This window comes from Etheostoma cragini, chromosome 12 (assembly GCF_013103735.1).
Source record: "Etheostoma cragini isolate CJK2018 chromosome 12, CSU_Ecrag_1.0, whole genome shotgun sequence".
Lineage (NCBI taxonomy): Eukaryota > Metazoa > Chordata > Actinopteri > Perciformes > Percidae > Etheostoma > Etheostoma cragini.
Window position 1 is genome coordinate 15,801,964 of NC_048418.1, and position 25,644 is coordinate 15,827,607.

A 25,644-nucleotide genomic window follows, 5' to 3' on the forward strand; every position below is an offset into this window, starting at 1 on the left:
TGTTCCTGTGCATACAGGAAATGGGATGCCTTTGGGTGCTATCGGAATTATAGTTTTCCAATCAGACACGATATGCAACTACGCAATAATAAACAGATGTGGGGCTTTCAAAAGGAAAAGCGTAAGTAAATAATTGTTCGAGCTGTAAATATTATCATATCATCATAAGCATTTGATATTCTCCATGCAGTTAGTACTTAGTTATGTATTTGTTTCTGCGAGTTCTCGTGTCATATTTTTCTAGTAAGTTCAAACCAGCGCTAGTTCAAACGTCGTGAAGTAAATTCTAGGACCCATCACATTTTGTGACCTGATTAGAAATTGCACTATCCACTGCACTCTTGCTGTCATACTTAATCGCTTACGGTCAAACGTTACTTTATATATAAAGTGACGCATGAATGCTAACGTTACCAAACGTGTGGCCTCCATGTGTCACCAATTTTGATAGAGTCAACCAGATCAGGATATAGTTTAGACGTGTTTTTTAGTGTCTGCTCTAAGGCTACAGCTATCAACACGTTCACTGTGTATACAGTAAGGAAAATAAGTATTTGAACACACTGCTATTTTGCAAGTTCTCCCACTTAGAAATTATGGAGAGGTCTAAAATTGTCATCGTAGGTGCATGTCCACTGTGAGAGACATAATCTGAAGAAAAAAAATGAAATCACAATGTATGATTTTTTAAGTATTTATTTGTATGATACAGCTGCAAATAAGTATTTGAACACCTGTTATCAGCTAGAATTCATACCCTCAAAGAGCTTCAAAATGTCCACCTCCACTCCATTTATTATCCAAAATTAAATGCACCTGTTTGAGGTCGTTAGCTGCATAAAGACACCTGTCCACCCCATACAATCAGTAAGAATCCAACTATTAGCACGACCAAGACCAAAGAGCTGTCAAAAGACACTAGAGACAAAATTGTCCACCTCCACAAGGCTGGAAAGGGCTACAGGGAAATTGTCAAGCAGCTTGGTAAAAAAAAGTCCACTGTTGGAGCAATCGTTAGAAAATGGAAGAAGATAAACATGACTGTCAATCTCCCTCGGACTGGGGCTCCATGCAAGATCTCACCTCGTGGGGTCTCACTGATCCTAAGAAAGGTGAGAAATCAGCCCAGAACTACACGGGAGGAGCTGGTCAATGACCTGAAAAGAGCTGGGACCACCGTTTCCAAGGTTACTGTTGGTAATACACTAAGACGTCATGGTTTGAAATCGGGCATGACACGGAAGGTTCCCCTGCTTAAACCAGCACATGTCAAGGCCCAAGGTCTTAAGTTTGCCAATGACCATTTGGATGATCCAGAGGAGTCATCGGAGAAAGCCATGTGGTCAGATGAGACCAAAATAGAACTTTTTGGTTATAATTCCATTAACCGTTTTTGGAGGAAGAAGAATGATGAGTACCATCCCAAGAGCACCATCCCTACTGTGAAGCATGGGGGTGGTAGCATCATGCTTTGGGTCTGTTTTTTTGCACATGTGACAGGGCGACTGCATTGTATTAAGGAGAGGATGACCCGGGCCATGTATTGCGAGATTTTGGGGAACAACCTCCTTCCCTCAGTTAGAGCGTTGAAGATGGGTCGATGCTGGGTCCTCCAACATGACAATGACCCGCAGCACACAGCCAGGATAACCAAGGAGTCGCTCTGTAAGAAGCATATCAAGGTTCTGGCGTGGCCTAGCCAGTCTCCAGACCTAAACCCAATAGAGAATCTTTGGAGGGAGCTCAAACTCCGTGTTTCTCAGCGAAAGCCCAGACACCTTAGTGATCTAGAGAAGATCTGTGTGGAGGAGTGGGCCAAAATCCCTTCTGCAGTGTGTGCAAACCTGGTGAAGAACTACAGGAAACATTTGACCTCTGTAATTGCAAACAAAGGCTACTGTACCGAATATTAACATTGATTTTCTTAGGTGTACAAACACTTATTTGCAGCTGTATCATACAAATAAATTGTTAAAAATCATGCATTGTGATTTCTGGATTTTTTTTTTTTGATGACAATTTCAGACCCCTCCATGATTTCTAAGTGGGAGAACTTGCAAAATAGAATTACTTTCCTCACTGTATGTGGGGTCAATAATTGGTAAGATGCCGGTGTCTTTTTTGTAACAGCTATTAAAATAAAGTAGGCCTATATGACCAAGCTAGATTACAAAAAAAACATTTGCTGTCTAAACTGGCTAAAATGTTCATACAGAAGGCAGTCGTTTGCAATTTTAACTCCTAAAGTCTTTGAAGGCAGCATCAGAGTGGGCGTGGTGGTTTGGGATTGAGAGCAATGAAGAGCAGCTGTAGTCTGTGTTGTTGTCATGGAGATAGCCGACTAAGGATGGGTTCAAAGGATCCTCATGAATATGTTTGATTCAATTATTATTCATTATCAATCTTATGTATTCTCCCAACATAATGGTATAAATGTTGTATCAAAGCCTTCTCCACAAAGACATTTGAGTTGTCACCATGATCACAATCAAAACATATTTTCAAAATATATTTTCATATTTTTTACTTACTTAGGGCACTGAGAAGTATTTATGAACAACAATAATTACAAATTGGCTTACAAATCAGTGGTCATAAGACAGGAATGCATGTAAAAATCCTCACGTCCAATCATCATGCATATTTCTTGTCATATCTCAAATATTTCCACAAATGTACAAAGCAGGTAAACATCTGCTGTGGGAGTTTAAAAACATAAAAGACATGATATTGTTTTTTGTTATATTACTTTCAATGTTATAGTTATATGGGCTAAATGGTCCCAATCTTGTGAGATATTTTAGAAGTTAAAGGCATCTATACTGGATTTTAACTCATATACAATGTTCCACAAACATGCTGTGTTCTGTGTAAGTGATTAACATCCACACAGAACAGCGTCATGCATGAAGGAGGAATGCAAAATGGACAATGAATTCAAAACAACAGTTTTCATAATGAGAGGAAACCATGTGATTTCACGACCTGTGTAAAGACTCCATATCTATTAAACCAGGTAAAATGCATGATTCTACACGCTGGCATGTGCCTGAAATGTTAATGAAGTGAGCACCGTGGGTGTAAACGTAATTATCCTATTATAAACTTTCCAACAAACAAAAACAAAACAAAAAAATAACTAATAATGTTGATCTACATTAAAGCACCATCATTCTTAAAGTGCTGGGCAGCTCCTCCTGCAGCTCTGACCAATCACAAGCATATTCAGACAGAAAGTACATGGACCAACACATTAGACTGAAAAACAACTGTTAGAATATGTGAATCGGTGCCCTGACACATGATTTTACAAAATAAATACAGCATTGTTAAACAGAGCCAATAATATGAACCAGTAAGCTGCTGCTCATAATACACACAGACACACACACACACACACACACACCCACACACACACACACACACACACACACACACACACACACACACTCATCAAAAATTATACACCCTTATACACAAACACATTCTCTGTCTTTATAACAGATTGCACATGGTTGGCTGTGGACGTGGTCCCAAGGTTGGTTTCTTGATGAAGCAGTGAGACGTTCAGCCTGGACACTCTTTAAGGTTGACCGGACCAAACGCACCAGACAGTCTGTCAAAAGAAACCGAGTCGCTGTTGATCCTCATGTCCTGGATGCATCCCACAAAGGACGATGTAACAGGGAGCATCTTTTGCATTGACATCTCTGCAGCAGAAAAGTACATGTGGTCAATTTGTGGTATGTGAGAATAAACTAAAATTAAACTAAGTAGATTAACTCTCTGATTAACACTCACCAGGAATGCCACCCACATACAAGGAGTCTTTGGTCAATGTTGTAGTGGAAGATGGTGGTCCAATCTTGTAATTGTCGATTGTGTCCACATGCAGTTGCACAACATTTTTCCTCTTGATTACTAGAAGACACATGGACAGTGACTTAATGGAAACAATTGCTCATCCCAGTGCCCCAATAGATACTAAAAGCAGTTTTAATTTGTCTTGAATTGTCTTTTGTCATGTCTTTTCATAACCGTGTGCATTATACCTGAAATTTTATGAAACATTCCATCACACAAAGAAGCTTTGGGCTTCACCGACACCGTGAATTCCCCTTTGCCATTGTTTGCCTGTGCCACTACCTGTAAATTTGAACATGTCCAAACACAGTGCTTTTAATCACATGTAGTAACACACACTTAAAGTAAAGCGACATTTTCAGTCAGGGTTAAATGTAGATTTGTTCTGTAGTGTTAAAGTCCACAAGACAAGGCCAGAAAAGTAAAAAAAAGAAAGAAAAAGTCAGGCTTCACCTCTCCTTTGAGCATGTAGACAGTGAGATAGTGGCCCATTGCAGGCCCATACTGGTTCCTGCTGGAATCACCAACATGTAGCAGGAGTCCAGTCGGACTCCGCGGACGAACATTAAAAAGCAGCTCAAAGCTGGAGCCCACAACAAAGGAGTCATCTGAAAAACAGAATACAGATATCTTCCTTTGGCTGTCATCACTGACATTCTTATACAAATCATAATTTAGACTGTAAGTATGAAAATAATGAGGAGACAGGCATGAAATGAACATATCATCAAGACTATTTTTTATGAGTCTCATAGTTTCTTTGAAGGAACTGACATGTAACTAATTTTCTAGGAAGTGTCTTTGAATTCTAATTAGGTACTAATTATAGAGAAAATGTAGACAGTGCTCCTTAATTAATCAATTCCAATTAATATCTAGTGTGTAACACTGAGTCTTTCACTCAGTGCACAGATGGTAAGTTCAACATTCGAAAATGTAATTGTTGTACACTAGCATATGGGAAATTTAACACATACCTTATGTACAACAAACATTTCAAAAAGACATTACTCGGTTTAAATAGATCTCTGTCAGTTGTTCCAGTACAAGTCTGTGGATATACATTATTACCAACTGCCTATAACATCCACACTTTTTTCTGCAACTCTATTTTCCACCTTTCCACGCTCAGTCATTTAAATAGAATTAGTATCAAATTGGATTACACATAAAGACCTTGCAAAAATTCAATCAAGCTGTTATTACACAAAATGAACTATACAACCACTTAAAATCCTAAATACACATTTAACACGTCAGGATACTGACTAGGCAATCATTAAGAAATCTCTAGACCTGTAAAAAAATATGTTTATATATTTTCTGCAATCTGTTTATTATTTCTGTGAGAAATTATTGTTTGTATTGCTCAATTGGAGGAACCTTTCAAATTCAAATATGATTACTCACATTCCTTTTCTTAGACAAGAAAAAAGGGAAACCCCACTCATGACCATTACCATGTCAACCTTAGTAACTTTCCAGATATGTCTTTAGTTTCCACTATTAGTTTTTACTTATTAGCATTTTGTGTCATTAACTTGTTTAGGAGCCAAGTTGTCTGGATGCAGTTGCAATTCCAACTGATTGCCAACAGAAGCTGATAGAGATCAATATGGTGGCTAGAACTAATTCTGTAGTATTGTCAGATATATATCAGAGAGGTGTACTCACTGATGATAACATGAGCTCCATTCCCTGAGAAATAAGCTCCTTTTTGTGTCTGTCCCTCGAAGCAGGGGCCGGCGGCGTGGTTTGTGGCTGGAGTTGAAATTGGTGCTCCATTCATTTTAAAATTGCGAATACAGCCAGACACACTTTGCTTTGGAAGGGCCTTCAACTGAAAGTAAAAAAAAAAAAACATTACAAAGTCATCTCATGTGAGTTTGAGTGTGTGTGAATTGGTGAGTGAGTACATTGTTTTTTACCTTCAGTTCTTTGTGAAGGGACTCCGGGGCACTGCCCAGGTACACAGGTGACACAAACTTCTGCATGGATGTCAACTCAGCATTTGTCAGCTGACCATCCTGGGCTCTGATCCCATCTACAACCAATCGGAATTTCTTCTTCTCCAAACTGAAAATGACCTGCAGGCGACATATTCACCATATGCATAAAGAATGACAAAGCAGATTTGCTCTATCATGTGGAGTGAGTGATGCCATGGTAGCATCAAAATACATCAGATTAGTATGACGTGTTGAGTTCACTGACCGAGTGCCACTTTCCGTCATTGTACTTCTCCCTGTTGAAGATCTCCTTCTGTTTGCCTACAGACAGTCTGATCCTGCCTTTGGATATGTATAAAGCGAGATGAGAGCGCCCCTCTCTGGTAGCAGCAAAGAACAGCAGGCCCTCAGGAGCTCGAGTCCTGACATCGAGAGAAAAGTGGGGCCTGGAGAGGATGAAGACAGACACCATCTTAGTGTTTGCTTGTGATGGCTCTGCCATGACATATTGTAGTGTTCTTCTTAAGAGGGCAAACTCAGCCAAGCACACTTGTCATTTACAAATCCTCCATTCATGCGTGTTGTATGTGCATATGAAATGTGATGGAAAACAGGTTACTCACCTGGGCTGCAGGACCTGTAGTGGAAGGCTGTAGCTCAGGCTGCTGACAGGGCCACTAATGCGATAAGCATTTTGAACCAGGGCTGGTAATGCACACGCTGATAGACTCTCATTTATCGCCTGCATCACAACGTCCTAAAAGAGCAAAAACAAACAAGACCCACTCAGCACAAGGCACAAAATTGTCACTCCTATCCGAGTTTGTGCACGTATATCTAAGTCACGTAAGTCTCCAACGGGGTTCAGCTCTGTCAGTAAATAAAGATGAGAGGGTGAGACAATGTATAGTGGTCAGAACGACTACAATACTATAAAAAAAAAATAAGTCTATATACAGTACTAAATTGGGGGTCCCAAAACAGACAGTGAAACTAAATATCTTCCACATAGGTGAGAACACACGCATGTTGTACACTAAATAAATGAATGCAGGGCATCAACTAACGGTTCAGTTTTTTTTTTAAAGATTAATCAACTAAAATGTTATGTCAGCAAACCAGTCCAAAACCTAAATATATTAGGTTTACTTAATATGCTATCCGAAGAGAGTTAACAATCAGAATGTAATAGTTTATTTAAAAAGCCATGTATAGCCTGGTAGTAAGGACTTCCTCCATCATGTAGTAAGTATTGATGATAACTGGTGGGTCAGTGTGGATCCTATAATTACAACTTCAGAATAACACATCAGATGCTTTGTTTTGGTTATGTTGAGGTTTGTACTATCATATTTTGAGTAACTGCACAACCTCAGGTGTGTTTGGTTTCAACATAGTAAGGAATTTTAAATTGTGCTTGTTCAGGACAGCCTGCACGAGAGATGTTGATTACATGATTTATGTGATTTCCGTTTGGCATACACTCCAGGATACCAGGGGTGAACTTGTAATAGAGTTGCAGAAATTACTAAACAATAAAAAGACTCAAAAAACGTTTTTGAGATGGCTCATTAAGTCCTGATTATAGAAAACACCCATCATGGATAAAGGAACAATAAAACAATAAACAGTGTAATTTGTGTGATTTCATGATATGGATTATTACCAAATTTCACATCACTGTCTCTTAAGTATTTTGGCTTTCTGTCATTGGCTTTCACAACTTCGATTAAACATTTCCCTGTGCGTCTACACTGTTAGTGTCAACTGATTTTGCAGTTATATGGACCAATGCAGAAGGTTAGATTTTATTATTCGGGCCACGTATTGTGGGCCAGGGGTTGTTGGAGAATGGATTGTGGTGGTGATACAGCCTGTGTTAGTTGGATGTTCCAAATCAAATGCATAGAGCTTAGTAAATTATGATGGGCATGCAAGATCCACAGTGATCTGAAGAAATGCGATCATGCTTTACTGATGTGTCTGAACACCGTAAGCTCTGCTAGGCCTCGCATATTTCACCGTGAGGCCTAGCTTAGCTGGGAAAACCAACCAACATTTTGTCTCAGGAAATGCTTACCAAACGTCCAGTTGGCTACATCATTTATTATAATGCAAATCAGTGTTTTTCAACCTTTATTCTGGGGTGCCATTCTGTGTTTCAAGAGATAGAAGACTGATACAATTAGGTTTGGTTGTAAGTCAAGATGAATTTATTTATGTAACTATATCTCACATGGGTTTACTGGCCCACATCACGGAGGGTTTCCATTTAATATGCATTTTAACTTTAAAATTTGTGTCCCTCTATGTCGATAAAAGTAGAATATACAAATATGTCATGACCAAATTTACATCAATGTTGTCAGGCAAAACTGGGTCACGGGCCAGAGAATGGTTAATGATTAGTGATGTTATTTGATAGTGATATTACCATTTATTTAGTTGTATAATCAGGCATGTTTGTGTCTGAGTGTTTCCATTAGGTCTGACAACAGTAAGTTAGAGAGCATGTGCTTGTGAATGACTTTTAGAAAGTGGTTCATTACTGAGTTACAAGAAAGAAAGAAAGAAAAGAGACATGAGCTGATTTTAAGCTTGTTATTCACAAGTTTGTAATGAATGGATCTTTAAATAAAATAGACAGATACAAGACATTTAGTAGTTCTTATTATTGTTTTGAATGTTCATGCAACTTTTTTATTTATGTACACTGCCGATGAATGAGCTCGTGCATAAGCAACAGGACATTGTGCTTCAAGCTGCCAGTTTTTCATGTCAATAGTAAGATTCTTGTCAGCATCAGCACGTCTTAGGGCTCCTTCTTCTTCATTTCTGAAAACAAGGCAGCAAAATGGAATGTAAACAACTTCCACAAAGGAAATACTACGTACTTATCAATTTGCCCTTAACAATAGTATTATACAGCGGTTTTACTGCACACATGTAAAATAAGTTACAAAAGGGAAAGAAAAAGATGGATTTGACTTACTGCTAGTGAGTGGAATCAATCATCAAGTCACCATGTCCATAATGTACATGCTAGTTTTGATAGTTACACCATTAACTAAAATGGATTGCTCTAGTCGTAATCCAATAATGCCACTTAATTCAAAGGAAAGAGAACCGAGTGGATTTGCATTGGAAAGAAAAAATTCAATTATGCCACCATAGGACTGATTGTTCTTATTAAAACAATAAACAAACACTCACTTTCTTAGAGGCACGGTCCAACATCAGTTGAGCAAGACTGTCAGCAGTACACACATCAAGCAAGACATCTCCAGATGCCCGGAAGATGCTGAGGTCCTCAGCCTTGTACAGATTGTCGGGCCTGCAAACACAACAAATAACACAGAGATAATATATAAACAGCATACACCAAAGAACATAGATATTTGGTGTGCAAACAATCACTTTGTAACTTTAATAATAAAAGCTGTGCATAAATCTTGAGGTGTATCAAAATAATGCAACTGTGCAATTGGGTCTATGTATTGCGATTCACAAGGTCCGGATTGAAATTGAATTCTGATTTGATTTGATTGGATTCAATATCAGTGTGAGAAGTGATGTTTCAGTTACAATACTCATTTGACTTGTATATGAAAGAGATTCTCAGAGAACTAATGCTATAAAGTGTACAAGGAACCCTCTAACCTTGTGCGTTATTAAAAATATGTCACCATTAAGAATTGACTGCAAAGCAGTTACATAGAGATACAAAAAATGTGCTTTCTTGCAAGTGCAGAGGGTGTGATGCAGAGACGGTATACCTAAAGCCATACATCTGTGATAATGGCCATGGCCCTCAACAAAATGCAGCCTAACTTTGGAACATTATTTAGCGTGACATCAATATTTTCACTCTAGCTTTAAACCAGAGCTTCTTTAAAGACTGATCTGGGGCCCGGATAGCTCAGTTGGTCGGGCGGAAACCATATATAGAGGTTTACTCTCCGACCTTTGCTGCACATCATTCCCCCTCTCTCTCCCCTTTCATTGCTGTCAAACAAATGCCTAAAAATGCCCCAAAAAATAATCATAAAAAAAGACTGATCTCTGGATTTTATGAATCGATATTGTTGTTGTTTTGTTTAAAAAAACAAAAACAGCTATATTTGCATTGCAAAGTGAGGACATGTTACCGTCTTGTGTAGAGGTTGGAAACACATCCTTTGAACTTCTCTTTTCCCAGGACGACGGAGCCACCTGTGTCAGATATGGTGCTGCCACTCTGACTCTGCTGCTGTCCCTCATCTTCATCATCAATAAGCAGCTGAATCCTGTTTGGAAAAATCATCATGGTGTTGATTTGTATACTAGCTTTAGATTCATTCTAAATGTCTATTTTTTATTAATGTGGAACTAAGCCCACGTACCTCCTTGTCAGTGAAATAAAATTAAAATAACACCAACCTAATAACTAATGTGTACATTTATGTTCACATTATTTACAATGTGTTTGAATGTAAAACATTCCTACCTTCCACCTACTCTGGTTACAGTCAAATAATGCCACTGGCCATCCTGATATCGTTTGTTGGATTTCCAGATCTTGTCGTTGAAATTGAGAATCACATAGCCATTTTCCAACATAAGAGTCAACCCATTAGCCTGGAAAAGAGTAGAAAAAAGATAGAAGATATTAAAGTTCTTCCCATTTTCTCTCACAAATCCTATCGCATAAAGTCACAATTACAATATCAGATTTCAAAATAGATGTTAAGGACTGACCAGCTGTTTGTCCTGCAGAATGAGACCCTCATTCTCTGTGCTCTTGAATCCAAGGGATACCGTAACGTCATTGGCAAGGCTAAAGCCCGCGAGGTCAGCTGACAGCGAGCTCCCCAAGCTGAACTCTGCTTTACGAGAAATCTAGACAACATCACACATCCGTTAATTAGCTGACACACAAGTGAGGTTTGGGCAGTGACATGAATGCTGGTAGCAGGCTTGGGATGCAGAGGTTAATGTCCTACCAAGGAATCCGTGGGACAACCTTTGCTGATGCCCACTTGCTCTACAGGAGGTTTAAATTCGCCATTCAGCTTTGCATTCTTCAAGCATCCTTTGAATGGCTGCATGGTGATGTTATATCTGTGAAGAGGAACAGTCAGATCAAGTTACTCTCAATAAAGTGACAAAAGTTTTAACTCACAAGAAACAATAATTAAATGAAAAATTGATAACCACGTACCTTTCTCTCAAGTCCCGCGGGGCACCACCAATATAGTATTCTTGAAATGTATTGTGGTCAAACACAGCTTCGGCTAAGGCCACTTCATTTTTGTCCAAGCGGACTGTCATTTTCCCCTTTGAAATAAGGATTAGGATTTCTGCCCAGTCACCTGGCTAAACGATAGAGGAGCAAGATACAGCTGAATTAATTAATGATTCTTGATTTACAAATGTTATACGGTTGAGTTATTGTAATTGTCAAGAAATAACACGATGAATAACATGACAATGACTGCAGACAATGACTGCAGAAAACAAAACAAAACCATCTTACCGGGAATGTTTTCACGTTATTTGTAGCTGGTCCCTGAAGCAAATTGCTACGCAACAAAATCCTACCCTTCTCTATCGTCACGGTGAAGTAATTGTCCTATGATGCGAGGGAAATAGAGTCAAATTCTTTCAAATAGTACATACAGTTCTTTTCAAAATGTAAACAAAACAGGAGATTTAGAAAGCAACCTTATGAACATTAATTTACCTCACTTCCGATGTATAAGAGCAGACCATTTTCTGAACGAGTCAAGATGTTCATATTGATGCGGATGGTGTTAGGTTTTTTACTATCCATGAGCACTTTGCCATATCCCGTGCCTTCATAGTAGTCAGAATCCACTGGGATTACATATCTGGATAGAAAAATAATGTTTTATAAAACGTATTGCTGCTGTATGCTGAAATAATGTTACAGGACTGCAGAAAAAAGCATAGACACATTTCTTTCTAAAGAAAGAAAAAGTAATTAGTTTAGTTATTCCCAACACTGATCATACTAGGACCTACCTCTTGCAAGGAGTCTCTGAATTGATCCCCTCTGCTTTTTGGAAGTTGTAGAGACTGATGACTTTGTCGTTAAAAGAGGAGAACTCAATGCAACCTTGGTACTTGGGGTAGTTGAGAGAAGCTGGTGGCTGAGGAGGAGCAAAACAAGAGATGTAAGTAAATAGAGGTAATATAAGTCCCATGCTAGTTAAAAATAATGGTATTGCTGTCATTTCCCTGTTGCTTACAGTGAAGTTGTCAGGGTAGCCTCCAACGTAGAAAACAGTATCACTGGGACTGAGGTCCAGGAGGTTCTTGTTCTCTTTTCCTTGCATGATTTCCTCAAATCTTTTACCAACTGGGTTTGAGGTGATATCTTTGGTGAGGATCATCTTTGCATCTTGGTAAATCCTAATTCGGAAGAGAGAAAAGCATATCCACATATACATTTACAACACATATTATGTTGGAAGACAATCAAATGTAAATGTAAAAAATGTTAAATGCAAATAAGAAAAATTAAAGATGCCATGAATGTGCAGTGTCATTTCACAACACTCAAAAAACAGGTGGATGCGTCAGAACCGCGTCAGATTACCTGTGTAGGTCCACTCTATCAAACTTGGCTGGCTCAGATGAAGACATGGTGATGAAATCCGTTTTCATCTCATGCTCGACTCCGTTAAGCTTGTAGACACCGTACAGCATGTTGCTCCTCAGAACCATACCGATGTAGTTCTTAGAAGACTACAAGACACAGTTTGTTAATGCCTCGGGTACATTTACCAAATTAAATCTCTACATTAAACCAGTCATATGCATTTGGAATCCCTTACATCTCTATTGCCAAGGTACAACACAAACATGTCTCCATTGTCTATGGCCTGTCTGCGTCTGCGTCTTCCATCACCCCTGCCTTGAGGTCTCTGCAGCGACAGAGACAGGGCCGTGTAGGCCTTCAGATCCTCCAGATCCTTTGGCGCACGCATCTCCACGTAGCCTTTGCCTGTGAACTTCATCGGGATCACAATCTGGAGAAAAGACACACAAAAAAGGGAAATTAGATCAAGGAAAAAGAAGGGACAAGTTGGCTTGATTTGGGCTTGGTTATGGCTGTATGTACAGAGTGAGACCTCACCCTGTTCGCTGCGTCCCGAGCTTGTTCAATGAGCTCTTTGAGCTTCATGATGTCCAAAGATATGTTGCTAAATGGTGAGACCTGAGAGGTCAGGTTCTCCACCTCCGAGATCTTATCATTCAGAGATGGGATGGTTTTCAGCAAGTCCTTCACTGAAAGCAGAAACAACTTGTAATGTGTAGAAAGCATTATCTTTTATTCCTAAACCCTAAAGTACAGAAAGAAAGTGGTGCCTAAGGTGCCTAAAGACATGGTTTCAAAATCTCACCTGACTGGTCCACATCATCCAACACACTGCTCAGGTTAGAGTGTACCGGAGAGACACTGATATTGCCAATTTCTTTTCTGATGCCATTCAGTTTGTCCATAGTGGCATTGGCTGTGTCATTGGCTAAAGATGCCTTCCTCTTGGCTTCATCAATCATACCACCAATGTCATCTGAGTTGACAAAATGAGTGATTAGGGGGAATATGAACCTTGTCAATAGACTCAGTCAAAATCAGTTAAATAGTCCTGCTAACACTACAATGCCTTGACTTGTTCTACCTCTCTTGATGCCTTTTAATTGGTTCTGTGCATCAAGCAGGTCTTTCTGAAGAGCTTTCTTCTTCTCATCAGCAGTCTTCAGCCGTTTCTTCAGGTCAGTAATGTCGTCCGCAGCGCCTAGAAAAACATGAATTAGTGACTGAGCTTTTGGGTTATTTTTGTAAACAACTGTTGATTGGTAGGGCTGAATACCTTGAAGGTCTGTCTCTGCCTCCTCTGCATTTTTCAGTAGGTCATCACCAGTCTTCTTAAGGTCTTTTGCTCTTTCTGTGAGTTTCTGATTTTTTACATTCTATAATAAGAAAATAAATATTTTTGTTAAAGTGAAACTATACTCTAAAATAGTTTCATATACAGTACACATTTAAATTCATAGAAGCCTGTACAGTTTCATCATGTTAAAGGTATCACGTCTGGGACTTACATTCAGGGCATTGTCGGCAGCACCTTTGGCCTCATTGGCTGCAGCCTCAGCAGCATTAATTGCATCAGTGATGTTCTTGTAGGCGTCAATAGCGTCTTTGGCGTTTCGCACCTCAGTGCGTCCACTTGCGTTCTTCACAGCACTGTAAGACAGGATAAGAAGGTGAGAAAACAAACCACACATGGACACATGGAGAATGAATGCAAATGACAGACATCTTAAAAACTAAGCGGACAATGCTTTAAAAGCAGTGAACCAGCAAGGAGGTCTTTCAAATCATACACTACAAACAATGTTTTGCTTAAAGGTGCTGTAGGTAGGATTGTGAAGATCAAGAACTTTCGGCTAAAGCCCAAACCGGTCTCTTAAGCCCCTCCCCCCACAAGCAAGAATAAATGTGTGTGCATGAGCAGTGAGCGACACGCAGTTAGACACCCCGTATGGCCCTGAGTGGTACATCTGGACAGGGAGCGCTTGATTTTGCAGATTGCACTACAGGCTGTAGGTGGTGCCAGAGGAGCTGGATTTTTTTAATTAATTAATTACCTGCTTCATGTTGTTCTACTCGAAAATATGTGCTGTATTTGAAATGTCCTGCATTTTATATAGCGCTTTTCTAGTCTTAACAACTACTCAAAGCGCTTTTACATAGTACAGGAACCATTCACAAACATTCATGCACTGGGGCTGAGGCTGCCATACAAGGGCCACCTGCTCATCAGATACACATTCACACGTTGATGGCGCAGCATCGAGGCTCACTCAGTGTTCAGTGTGTTGCCCAGAGACACGGGACTGCAGGGCCAAGGATTGAACCCCCAACCTTCCAATTGGGAGGCAACCACTCTACCACTGAGCCACAGCCGCTCAACATAGGGTCAGCTTTAGCATATATGACAGAAAGTTAGTTTCATAAGTCTTACCTACTGCACGTTTAAATGGATTTATTAGACCTTGAGTTATCATGAGATTGCGTGTCTTCATTATGTGCACAAATGACCTACTCCTCAAGTTCCTTTGCCAGCTTGTTAAGTTCTCTGGCATGATCCTCTGCAGAGATCACAATGCTCTCCTTGGCTGCGGCCTTGGCAATATCCTTCACCTTCTCGGTCAAGTCAGTCTTGGCACCATCCAGCTGTGCTGCCAGCTGTTCGTAATCCTACAGAGGAGAAGGAGAGGTGAGTGGGTGGGAGGTACTAATAACTGCAGGAAATTCCTTTAAGCTTGCTGCAGAGCACAGCGAGCAATAAACATGGATCATTATCTGAGTAGACGGCATGTTGGGACCTGACAGCTTGATCATGAGATGAGGTCTTTTATTATAACATAGCAACAGTGGGTCAAAATCTTTTGGCTCATGCTGAGAAGCAACAAAATTTGAGATTTGCAAGTGTTCTGAGTACAGAGAATATTTAAGGAAAACAAAAAAATTACCGTTTTGCTGTCAGATAGCATTTTCACCAAACCCTCTGTTTTCTGCAACTCATTTGTGGCCATGGCAATTTGGTCCTCAACTGTCTTCCGCTCCTTTTTTAAGTCATCGATTTTTTTCTGTAATGAGCACATGAGTACGTTCAAAGTGTGGAAGGCCCGTAAATAACCTACAGGGCATTTTTTACTTTATTAACATCATAACATAATATAACCTTAATTAACTTCAATTTAATAAAACAATACATCCCCAAACATTATTTATGCAATGTTTGTGAAACAAATACATAAACATATGTAAACATATGACCCCTATTACAATTTCTCTCCTCACTAACCATTAACCAACAAACCCACGTCTTTCTCATAGCTGATTAACTAGTTGACTTGTGAGTTATACCTGCAACAGTCCCAGTGTCTGAGCATTAAGTCCATTCTGGGCGTTGGCTTTTTTCAGCAAGTCCCCTGCCTCCTTTAAAGCCTTGTCCAAGTCTTTCAGCTTGGCCTCGTAACCCTCCAGAAGGCCCCGAAGCTTCTCTGCTGAGGCTTCATTCTGGTCACACTGCCTGCTTACATTGGCTTTGACATAGTCTAGCACTAAAAATTAGAATAGAATAGATTAATCAACATTTGTTTTGCAGTAATGTTTAACTTTGATAAAGCAATTCTGGAGGGGTTTGGAAGAATTTTCTGTCAGCTTCTACTGATTAAGTATAGACTCCTACATTTCTTGGCCTCGTCTCTTTCTTTCTCAGCAGCTGCCTTCTGAGGGGTGAAGTTCCTATCCTCCATCTCCTTCACCATGCGCTGAGCATCTGCTAGCATTTTAGACAGGTCTTCATTGGGCACATCACCACCGGTGCCTGTCTCCTTTAGTTGGTCAAGCAAAGCTTAAAACACACACACACACACACACACACACACACACACACACACACACACACACACACACACAATGTCAGTCAGTCAGTTAAGCACTTAAAGTCAGTGCTAATAAATTGTAGTGGATACTATTATACTACCTATAAAGATAAACTATTAATCTAGAATCTACATCAATAATAAATATATAGATAAACCAAATATAAATGCAGAAAACTGAAAGAAAAGTACAGTATGATGTCAAAAGAAAGTTATAAAAACAATACATTAAGACACTAAAAGATAGGACAGAGTTGTGCTGCTGAATTAAATGTTCACCCTGGATTTTCTTGAGCATGTTTTGAATCTCTGAGTCCAGATCTTTAGCCCTCTTGTGGGTTTTTTCGATATCTGCCACCGCTTTGTCAGCATCAGCAGCCCTCTTATCTGCCTAAATAAAAACACATACCAACAACACACATTTATACACGCATCATTACATGTTGATATTTCAAGAAAATGCTACATTAGATCATGTCTCCATCGCTCTACCTTGTTTTTGAGGGTGCTGATGTCATCTGACAGAGTGCTCACGTCGTCTTCCAGTTGGTTGACTCTGGACTTTTGGGTGTTGATGGCTGAGCTAAAGCTGTTGACAAGAATCTGCAGAAAGCAAAGTAGCAGAAATGTAAATGAAGCTGCATAAAGGAAAACTTAGATGTTATAGGTGGTGTGCTAAAGCATGACCGCAATTGGGGCTGTGTTTAAATTACGCTGTGCTTTTTCACTCATGTGTCATGAATGCACAAAGGATGCAAACTCAAATTAAGTAGATGTAACACAAAGATTAGGTGGGAATGAGGAACAACAAGTCACTGCATCAAGCCCTGGCATCCAGTGATGTAGACTCTAACTCGTGTTGACACACAGCCTTTGGGACAAAATTACCTGTGATTGCTTATAAGCAGGAACGGCAAATGTTTTAAAAAGCACACCCATCCTGTGCCATACTGTTTGTATGTGTATTTGTCTGCATATGTGTGTAAGACACGGAGATAGTGCAGGTGTAAATTATCAAAAAAAGTTAAAAAGAAATTAAAAAAAATACAGATCTAATTTTGCTTGTTATCATGAATTTTCACTATTTTACATAATTACATGGCTTTTGTGTCTACACCCAAACTATGACTCTTTTAAATATCTCTAAGTGCTCTTCACCTTGTCTTCACCCCTATCTGCAGCCTTCAGAGTTACGGTGCTAAGTTGTAGTACACTGACATTTTACCTTGGTGTCTGATATGGCCCTTTCCAGCTTCTTCAGCCTGTCCTGAGAGGACGCACTGGCAGTGGCATTGTCCAGTTGAGTCTTGATCCTTCCCAGCTCATCATCCAGCTTCTCCAGATCTTGTAGTAGAGTCTGGGCACAATTATCACACTCTGGAATGCAAAACAGTATTTGATTAGCAAGGGGATCATACTCAATATAATTTAAGCTGCAAGCCACAGCATCAGACCTCAGTTCTTTTTCTTAAAGTGCCCATATTATGCTCATATTCAGGTTCATAATTGCATTTTAAGGTTGTACCAGAATAGGTTTCAATGGCTTAATTTTCAAAAAAACACCATAGTTTTGTTGCCACATTGCTGCAGATCCTGTTTTCAAACTGTGTGTTTAGGTCTCTGTTTTAGCTACAGAGTGAGACATCCCACTTCTTTAATATCTTTGTTGGGAGTCGCACATGCTCAGTAGCTAGGTAATGTTAACATCACCAAGCTACTATTTTTCCTACTTTGGTTAGTACAAGGCACGATTAGCTGGGAGACTTCTTCTAAATGAGGGGCACTTGTGGAATACCTGCAGAACAAGGACATGTAAGTAGTTCTTTTGGAGATTATGGTGAACTAGTCTGTGTTGTAGCAGTGTGTTTTCATTGAGAACGGGCTAGGATGCTAGCGCTATCATGCTACGGATAGCCACCCCGTCTCAGCTAGTGACGTAGAAAGCCGTGGAGATTTTTAACAGCTCACCCGGAGACTGAAGGCAGAGGACACTCAGAAACCTGTATCTCACTCAAAACACAAGACACAAAATAACACCCCAAATCCCCCCAAAAAGGATTAGTTTTCATGATATGGGAACTTTAATTCACCTTGGCAGTGCTCATCTGTGTTTGTGTCTCCTGGCTCCAGGCTGTTCTTGCAAACTAGAGAAACACAAGAAGAGAAAAATGAAATGTATGCTGATGAATTAGAACTTAAAACCCGTATGAGTTAATAGAACTAACGCAGCAGAATTAAAGATTGCTTTTTGGGAATTTTTAGGCCTTTATTTGTAGAGGACAGCTTAGACTTGAAAGGGGAGAGAGAGAGAGAGAGAGAGAGAGAGGGAAGGACATGCAACAAAGGTCGAAGTCTAATCCGCTACTGCTGCGTTGAGTAGTAAAACTCTATATATGGGCACCTGCTCTACCAGTTGAACTCACCAGGCGGCAGAACTGGCAGAATTAAATAGTAGATTAATGGATCGTTTTTAAATGGCAGGGTCAAGCCCTACTTGCTACGCAAAGACGTCATATAACAGTCATATGCATTTATTACGTCTTGTTTAGACAACTGTAACTCTTTGTATGTTGGATTGGATCAGCCATCCCTTTTTTCAAAAGATTATGTAACTCAACTAAACCGAACTAACCTCCAGTCCTGGGATCACAGTTGTTGCCATTGCCATTGCAATTACAGGGCCGACAATTTCCTCCTGGTGTCAGTGGATCGCCATAGTAACCAGGAGCACAACTATGGGAAAGAGAAATAAGTAAGCCTCATTATTATTATTATTATTATTATTATTATTATTTTTATTATTATTATTATTATAAAGTATTTTAAAATACATGGTATAGGCACAGGATTTCAACATTATTGAATTGCCTATAACCTCATATGCTGTATCTGTACAGACACTCACCTCTCACACCTGTTTCCAGTGTAGCCTGCTTTGCAAATACACACAAAGTCTCCAAATACCTCATTGCAACCTATTGCAAAACTGCAGATTGACAGAGATATGATTTAGTTCTTGAAATATACATTTCCATTTCATTATAGTAAATCTGTCTGTTTGTTTTTCACACACTTCTTTGAAGACACGCTGAATGGACACGGGCAAACTCTGCATGTCCTCTGAGCCGCGTTTCCATAGTAACCTTCTTTGCAGCGTTCACATCGATCCCCAGCCGTGTTGTACTGACAGTTCTGAAAATGACATGATGTGCTCATTAAACTACATGCAAACAATAAGTAAAGAAGCAAAATACTGAATTTGTATAAAAACAAAATTCAAGTACTGTGCATGCACTGCAGCTAGCCTTTAACACGCATGGTATACTAACTCAAACAGACAAAGCTGTTATTACATTGAGGAATGCAATCGTCTAGGGGCAGAGAAAAAAAGACATGTCCCTGCCATTCCATCAAAGAGTGTGTTTGATAGACAGGGTAGAGAGAGTGTGTGTTTAGCCTTGTGTGTCCATTTGTCTTTGAGCTGTAAGGGTGTGGATCCATGTCTGCATTCACACACAGGCCTGGTCTTGTGTGTCTTGTATAACAATAACACAACAGAAACGGCTGAGATTTTGAATTGAGTAAAGCCTCATCCTCCCAATATTGAGCAAGAGGGTCCCCATAACAGGAAATCAAGAAGAAAAAAGTCATATCAAATAGCGCTTCTGGTGTGGCTCACAGATGTATCATGAAGGGTCTGGACTCTGATCAAACTGTGGCTCACACTGAAGTCAGCTGGGTGCAGTAATCACTCTTGGTTTTAGGTATACTATATGTGGGTGTTTACTATGTACCTATGGTTGTGACATCCTTGATAAGGATTGAAGGTAAAGTGTATTTCTTACCAGGCATCTCCCTGTCCTCCCTTCACACTCATCAGCCAGACCGTTGCAATCACAGGGTACACAGCGGCCCAGGAAAGGCCCACTGCTGTCTCTATAGTAACCAGGAGCACATTCCTGTAAAAAAAAGGAAAAAAGACAAATATTGTTACACAACTTTGTTAAATGTTATATAATATATCATGATAGAGTACCTTTTCAATATACAAATGTTTTTGGCTTATCCAGTGAATTAAATACGGAAAAAATTAAAGTTGGTCATTACAATGATATATAAAAAATCATGTAAATTCTATATTGGTAAAAAGTATTCCTGCTCACTGATTTGTAACATTACATACATAACAACTACAATTATTAACAGCATAAATGTAAATAAGGACATTTCTATCTTTTTGGTCATTTACTATCATATTGCCCAGCCTTGAGTGATAACATGTACCATGTATAACATAAGTATCCCTTTAGCAGAGAGAAATTAGAAACTGTAGAAACAGTAAAGCAACAAACTTGACCTCAAATGAGTGCATTGAAGAGCCAAAGTATGCCCTTTCCTTTCAGAGATAACGCTCTTCAAGTCACCAACAATCCACACCTGTGACAGTGAGAAGTGTAACCTACAGCTAAGGTGACACAACGTCCCTTCCACAACAAGATAACTCACATGTTCGCAGATCTTTTACCTTAATCTGAAAACTGGAAGCACTGTCATTAACAGAAGGATAGCGAATTGTCTGTCCTCTGTCATTTACCAAGGGGTAGCGTACCCCCTGGGTACCTTCGTCATTCAATGATGGATACTCTATCTGCTGCGTTCCCTGATCATGAAGTGAAGGGTTCTGTATCCTTTGAGACCATCTGTCATCGTGCCTGGCGTAGCGGGATTGCTCCCCTCTCTCTCGGGGCCTGTGGCCGGCGTAGCAAAGTCCAATTAAAGTCCAACCCAGCAGGGTCTGTAACAAAACCCCTGTACGCCGCCGTCTATCCATATGCGTATCTGACATTCCTAACGTTTAGTCTGTGTGAAATAGTGCTCCACTGTCCCCTGCTTCAGCCTCTTAAACACACACGCTCACACTCACACACACGTACAAAAGAGAGGACACGCCCCATCTCCTACCTGAGTCAGTCTTGCGGATCAGCATGAGTGTATGCAGGCACACAAGCACACACATGCAAGTGCTCTCTCTCTCTCTCTCTCTCTCTCTCTCTCTCACACTCACACACACACACACACACACACACAAAATAGCTTGAGCTTGAGAGAAGTGTTGGTGCATGAACAGACAGGAAATCCACTATTAGCATTGCCGAATAGAGAAAAAGAAAATTACAATATTACGATATTATAAATGCTGCAAGGGTGTGGTGACAAAATATCTACTTGGAAAAGCAAGTTAAATATGTATTAATATTCTGTAAAATGTTATTTGTGTGTGTGTGTGTGTGTTTGAGAGTGTGTGAGTGTGCTTTGTAACATTGTTTGTGCAAGCATGTGTGACAGAGGAAAGTCAGACAAACTCAGACAACTCAAACAACAAACTCACACCTGAATCACGCTCCTTTAACACACGACAGACACAACTAGGTGTGTCGGGCGTACTGACACACATACTGCTAGTACACTCAGGCAAACTGACTCAGGTTTATGAGTTACAACGGTTTGCCAACTGCCACACCCCGTGTATCAAGGCGAGGCACCTTGTCATACCGCCTCAGGGCACATATAATCAACTTCCTTTAAACACTCCCAATCAGAGTTTTGCTCATGTATACACACGGGTTGGTAACCACATCTATGGCAACAGTACTCCAACAAAAAAAATCTTAATGTTACTGTTTTACTCCACTAATAAATGCTCTGTTACATGAAAACCCCTTTTAATTAGTGGTTGCTACATTCTCATTTTTTATTAATTAGCCTCTGTGGGCAAACCTGGTGCAATCCTGTGTATCCAAATCAGCATCATTCTAAAAATAATAAAAGGTTTTTTCCCTGGCAACTAGATCATGGTTGTTTGCACTATGTTCCTGTGAGCTGTAGCCACGCCAGTGATTCTAGACGTATAATCACTAATTTGATGTCTGCGTGATTGTGCATCATATCCCAGCCCGGGGCATCACAATTTGGCTGTAAAAGCTCTCCGGACGGAATTTTCCATGACATTCCATCCAAAGTGCCTCTGCTGATGAATTTTTCTTTAGGGAAAGGTTTTGTTACTTGTTCAGGCATGTCAGAACACCCTAAAAATATGAGGAGGTCCAGCTCTTGAGAGATGACAATATTCCATTTTGATCAACACCTTGCTTCATCCTCCTTGCTTATTCCACTGTTTCTCAGACCTGACAAACCAAATGCAGACCAATCCATACACCTACATATTATATATTATAGTTTTCCAGGTGTAGAAAATACTTTTTTGAGTATGGAAGTTTTTTCAATATGGAAGATTCAACGCAGTCAGACCTTCCAAGATTTGTCTACACCCAAGACAGGATTCACTAACACACAAAGTTTTCAATGATGCTACACTTGTCCATGCTGAATATGAGCTTGTTTTTTATACGTATATCTATTGTGTTTGTCACTTATGGAGTTCAGTAAAGACTATTATTTAATTTTAGAAAAAGACACATGTTGCACAGTAAGAAGATAATCATAACATCGTCTAGCATTTATCTATACACCTTTTTAGTTAAGGAAAAATAAAGACAAAGCAGCATTGCGGGATATTTACTGGTCTTTAAACTTCTCACCTCACATGAGTCTCCGGTGTACTGGGGGGGGCAGGAACAATCTTCAACAGTGTTTCCAGGACTACCAGTCCCTGTGATGGTCGCCCCCTCCAGGCCCACCTCCCCTATGCTGAGTCGCTGGGTCTGAGTAAAGTACAAGGCTCGGATTCTCAGGCCAACCAGACCAGCGAGGACCATCATCAGTTCCTCTCTGGAGACAGGCCTGTTGCTGACAGCATGGCGCCAGTTTCCCTGCAGACATCAGATCAGGTATTTTGTGAATAATTCTAAGAAATCTGTGTCAATCTAAATCAAAAAGTCATATTTCATTAGATTTCATATGATATAAAACAAGAAATACTATATATATAGTATTATATAATATGCCGTAAATCTGTTTAACACTTAGATGCTGGGCAATGTATTTCAACCACGACTGGCCAGATCACTTACGGCCCTCTGACTATGAATCTTCATGGCTTTGGTGACTCCTTGACCTTTTCTCTAGCACCATTATCATAACATTTTACTTATCCCCAAAAATAACTGAATCTAATGGCAGATTGCTGTGAACTTTAAAAAGCACATGTACACTCCCCAGAAGACAAAGCCTTTTCCATTTTAAACACTCAAAGAATTTCCCACTAGCCCCATATTCTACTCATCATCACACAAACATAGCTTATAATCAAGATTTCCAAGGAATCAACTTATGGGTTTGAATGAACTCATAAATTACTCTAAAAACATAAAAAAAATCAAAAGTGTGTAGTTCATCCCCTACCAACACTTTCATATCATAAAATCACAGCCAAAGAAAAAGAAGGAACTGGTTTGTACTTTACCTCCAACAGCTGGACTCTGCCCTGGTACAGCCTGTCTGGAAGTGGGACTTGTAAAGCCATGTGGCTAAGGGTCATATTCCGACCCTATAGGGGAAAATAATGAGATGGATAAATAAGCAGTGTTTCTGCCACTGATAAAAAAGAGGTATAAAGGTGAGGGCATATTTAGCGCTACGCACAGTGAGCACGACATCAGGTCTCCTGTCTAGGGGAGTCATTCCCTCGCTGGGAATCCCAAAGGATTTGGACTGGTAGGTGAGGAAGCCACCATAAGACGACACCTAAGAGAGAGGGATAAAGCCCAAATATCTGTCAGCTTCACTGAAAGGACTGCAGACATGAACAAATGAGCTTAAACGAAACTCTGTAACTCTGCAACCTGGGTCTTATTTCACAACTAATAGTCGAGGCCATCCTTTGTATCAGTTAACGATAGTATTGTATCTTTTAATCTAATTACTAAAATTGTATGGACACTGCAACATTTATAAAATGGAGTGCATAACAGCAAAAGGAGTTAATGCCAAAGAAAAAAGTTTAAACTAAATAATTAGAACCAAACTATTTGGAAATGAAAACCCAACTGTGGACAACTAGTGTGACAGGAAGGTGATGCTTATGGTAACTATCACTTTATGGTAACAATGGTAATTGAGGTAGTCTAGAAATGTAACTTAAAAATATTTCTTTTCTTCCAGATGAGTCGTTTAAATTAAATAGTGTAAAGTGGGAACACAGCCAGATGGCTTATGTTAGCGAGTTAAATTTTCTTTTAATATTACATTTATTTTGGCTTTTTTTTCAATAAAACCCTATGAAGCTATTAATCTGGAAATACTGTATCTGTTTCCATATTTAAACTGTCATGGTGTTCTCTCCGTTTGATGACTCACCCTGTCTCCCAGGTAAGATGATGGTGCCACCCAGTGTAGAGTTTGAACTGTGGGAGGAAGCTCCTGGATGTCTGCCACCACTGTGTTACTGGCTGTGTTCAGCACAGAGGTAACCTCCTCCTGGTCGGGGCTTTCCAAACGCCAGGCCCACATCTCAACAAACTTAAAACAGGGAGTATTTAAAGTGAATAATAATAAGTGATAATATACTATGTAACATATAAATATACACATAATTTTACAACCAGAGATGAATGAGATGAACAGAATGAACCCATATTCCAATAAAATCACCAATATGCAATTGTAATGATGTTGTTCACCACATAGCTGCTATCAGCCAGAAAGCTCTGCAGGCATGACAATTCCATAGGTATTTATAGACAAGCAGGGGCACGAAAAGCAAACACACCTTCCCCCTGCGTTTGCTGGAGCTCTGACACTGGTCTGTTGCTCCGAAGCAAAAGCACTTGGTACAGCCATGAGGGTTAGAGGGGTCAAAATAGAAGGAACCTTCCCGACAGGTATCACACTCGACGCCAGCAACATTTCTCTATAAACATAGCAGTAATAATAGAGAGAAAGTCAGAGCAAGTAAAATTAAAGTTTTTAAATCAGCAGTTTGATGCAATGAACTCACCTTGCAGAGACACCTCCCTGTGTCTGGGTGGCAGATGTCAGGTGTGACGCCACCTTGGTTACAGTTACAAGGCACACAGTCGGGGAAGCGATAATAACCTGCAGCACATCGATCACACTGTCGGCCACCAATCCTAGGCTTGCAACTAAAGAAGAATACACAGTGACAGTATCTTTAGTCTAAATCTGGATGTGATTTTACAGTCATCACCATTGAGTGAGTATGCAGGCTCTAGGTAAGGTGGGCACACCATGTTGCTTGAAGGACCTGCTTAAAGTTGTTTGAGTATATTTTTAATATAAACGGGTCCTCAGGGATTTAGAGGGGCGTAGTTCCTTCCCTGCATTTTCCCAAAGTCCATTATCATCGCTTTAGTCTTGCTGACATTCATGAGCACACCAGTGGGTCAGG

General features: G+C 39.9%; 1 protein-coding gene and 1 long non-coding RNA gene across 5 annotated transcripts in view; one reads left to right on the forward strand and one right to left on the reverse strand.

Annotated features, from left to right (window-relative positions):
* The first annotated feature begins 24 nt into the window (after positions 1–24).
* LOC117954885 lies at positions 25–6,746 on the forward strand. Its single transcript, XR_004658913.1, has 3 exons — positions 25–121; positions 3,505–3,723; positions 6,141–6,746. It is a non-coding gene; the product is annotated as an uncharacterized LOC117954885 (long non-coding RNA).
* LOC117954882 (laminin subunit alpha-3-like) overlaps positions 2,536–25,644 on the reverse strand; it is a 57,918-nt gene continuing 34,809 nt past the window's right edge. The window contains exons 35-77 of one of the 4 annotated variants that reach the window (XM_034888978.1): positions 25,234–25,378; positions 25,006–25,146; positions 24,594–24,755; positions 23,880–23,981; positions 23,701–23,784; positions 22,877–23,107; positions 20,123–20,236; positions 19,354–19,469; positions 19,183–19,266; positions 18,910–19,010; positions 18,368–18,421; positions 17,503–17,654; positions 16,770–16,880; positions 16,557–16,668; positions 16,082–16,246; positions 15,757–15,953; positions 15,360–15,476; positions 14,930–15,084; positions 13,926–14,067; positions 13,694–13,793; positions 13,502–13,618; positions 13,223–13,393; positions 12,955–13,106; positions 12,653–12,847; positions 12,415–12,563; positions 12,065–12,227; positions 11,838–11,965; positions 11,536–11,683; positions 11,329–11,424; positions 11,014–11,168; positions 10,796–10,913; positions 10,551–10,691; positions 10,300–10,430; positions 9,962–10,099; positions 9,027–9,147; positions 6,437–6,570; positions 6,079–6,259; positions 5,793–5,951; positions 5,539–5,704; positions 4,318–4,472; positions 4,053–4,146; positions 3,802–3,921; positions 2,536–3,710 (exon numbers count right to left, since the gene is read on the reverse strand). In XM_034888978.1, the coding sequence (XP_034744869.1) occupies positions 3,568–3,710; positions 3,802–3,921; positions 4,053–4,146; positions 4,318–4,472; positions 5,539–5,704; positions 5,793–5,951; positions 6,079–6,259; positions 6,437–6,570; positions 9,027–9,147; positions 9,962–10,099; positions 10,300–10,430; positions 10,551–10,691; positions 10,796–10,913; positions 11,014–11,168; positions 11,329–11,424; positions 11,536–11,683; positions 11,838–11,965; positions 12,065–12,227; positions 12,415–12,563; positions 12,653–12,847; positions 12,955–13,106; positions 13,223–13,393; positions 13,502–13,618; positions 13,694–13,793; positions 13,926–14,067; positions 14,930–15,084; positions 15,360–15,476; positions 15,757–15,953; positions 16,082–16,246; positions 16,557–16,668; positions 16,770–16,880; positions 17,503–17,654; positions 18,368–18,421; positions 18,910–19,010; positions 19,183–19,266; positions 19,354–19,469; positions 20,123–20,236; positions 22,877–23,107; positions 23,701–23,784; positions 23,880–23,981; positions 24,594–24,755; positions 25,006–25,146; positions 25,234–25,378 (5,860 nt within the window). In that variant the 3' untranslated portion in view covers positions 2,536–3,567. Of the gene's footprint in view, positions 3,711–3,801; positions 3,922–4,052; positions 4,147–4,317; positions 4,473–5,538; positions 5,705–5,792; positions 5,952–6,078; positions 6,260–6,436; positions 6,571–8,400; positions 8,649–9,026; positions 9,148–9,961; positions 10,100–10,299; positions 10,431–10,550; positions 10,692–10,795; positions 10,914–11,013; positions 11,169–11,328; positions 11,425–11,535; positions 11,684–11,837; positions 11,966–12,064; positions 12,228–12,414; positions 12,564–12,652; positions 12,848–12,954; positions 13,107–13,222; positions 13,394–13,501; positions 13,619–13,693; positions 13,794–13,925; positions 14,068–14,929; positions 15,085–15,359; positions 15,477–15,756; positions 15,954–16,081; positions 16,247–16,556; positions 16,669–16,769; positions 16,881–17,502; positions 17,655–18,367; positions 18,422–18,909; positions 19,011–19,182; positions 19,267–19,350; positions 19,470–20,122; positions 20,237–22,876; positions 23,108–23,700; positions 23,785–23,879; positions 23,982–24,593; positions 24,756–25,005; positions 25,147–25,233; positions 25,379–25,644 lie in introns of those variants that run through there. The other 3 variants (XM_034888979.1, XM_034888980.1, XM_034888981.1) reach the window with 3 other exon arrangements.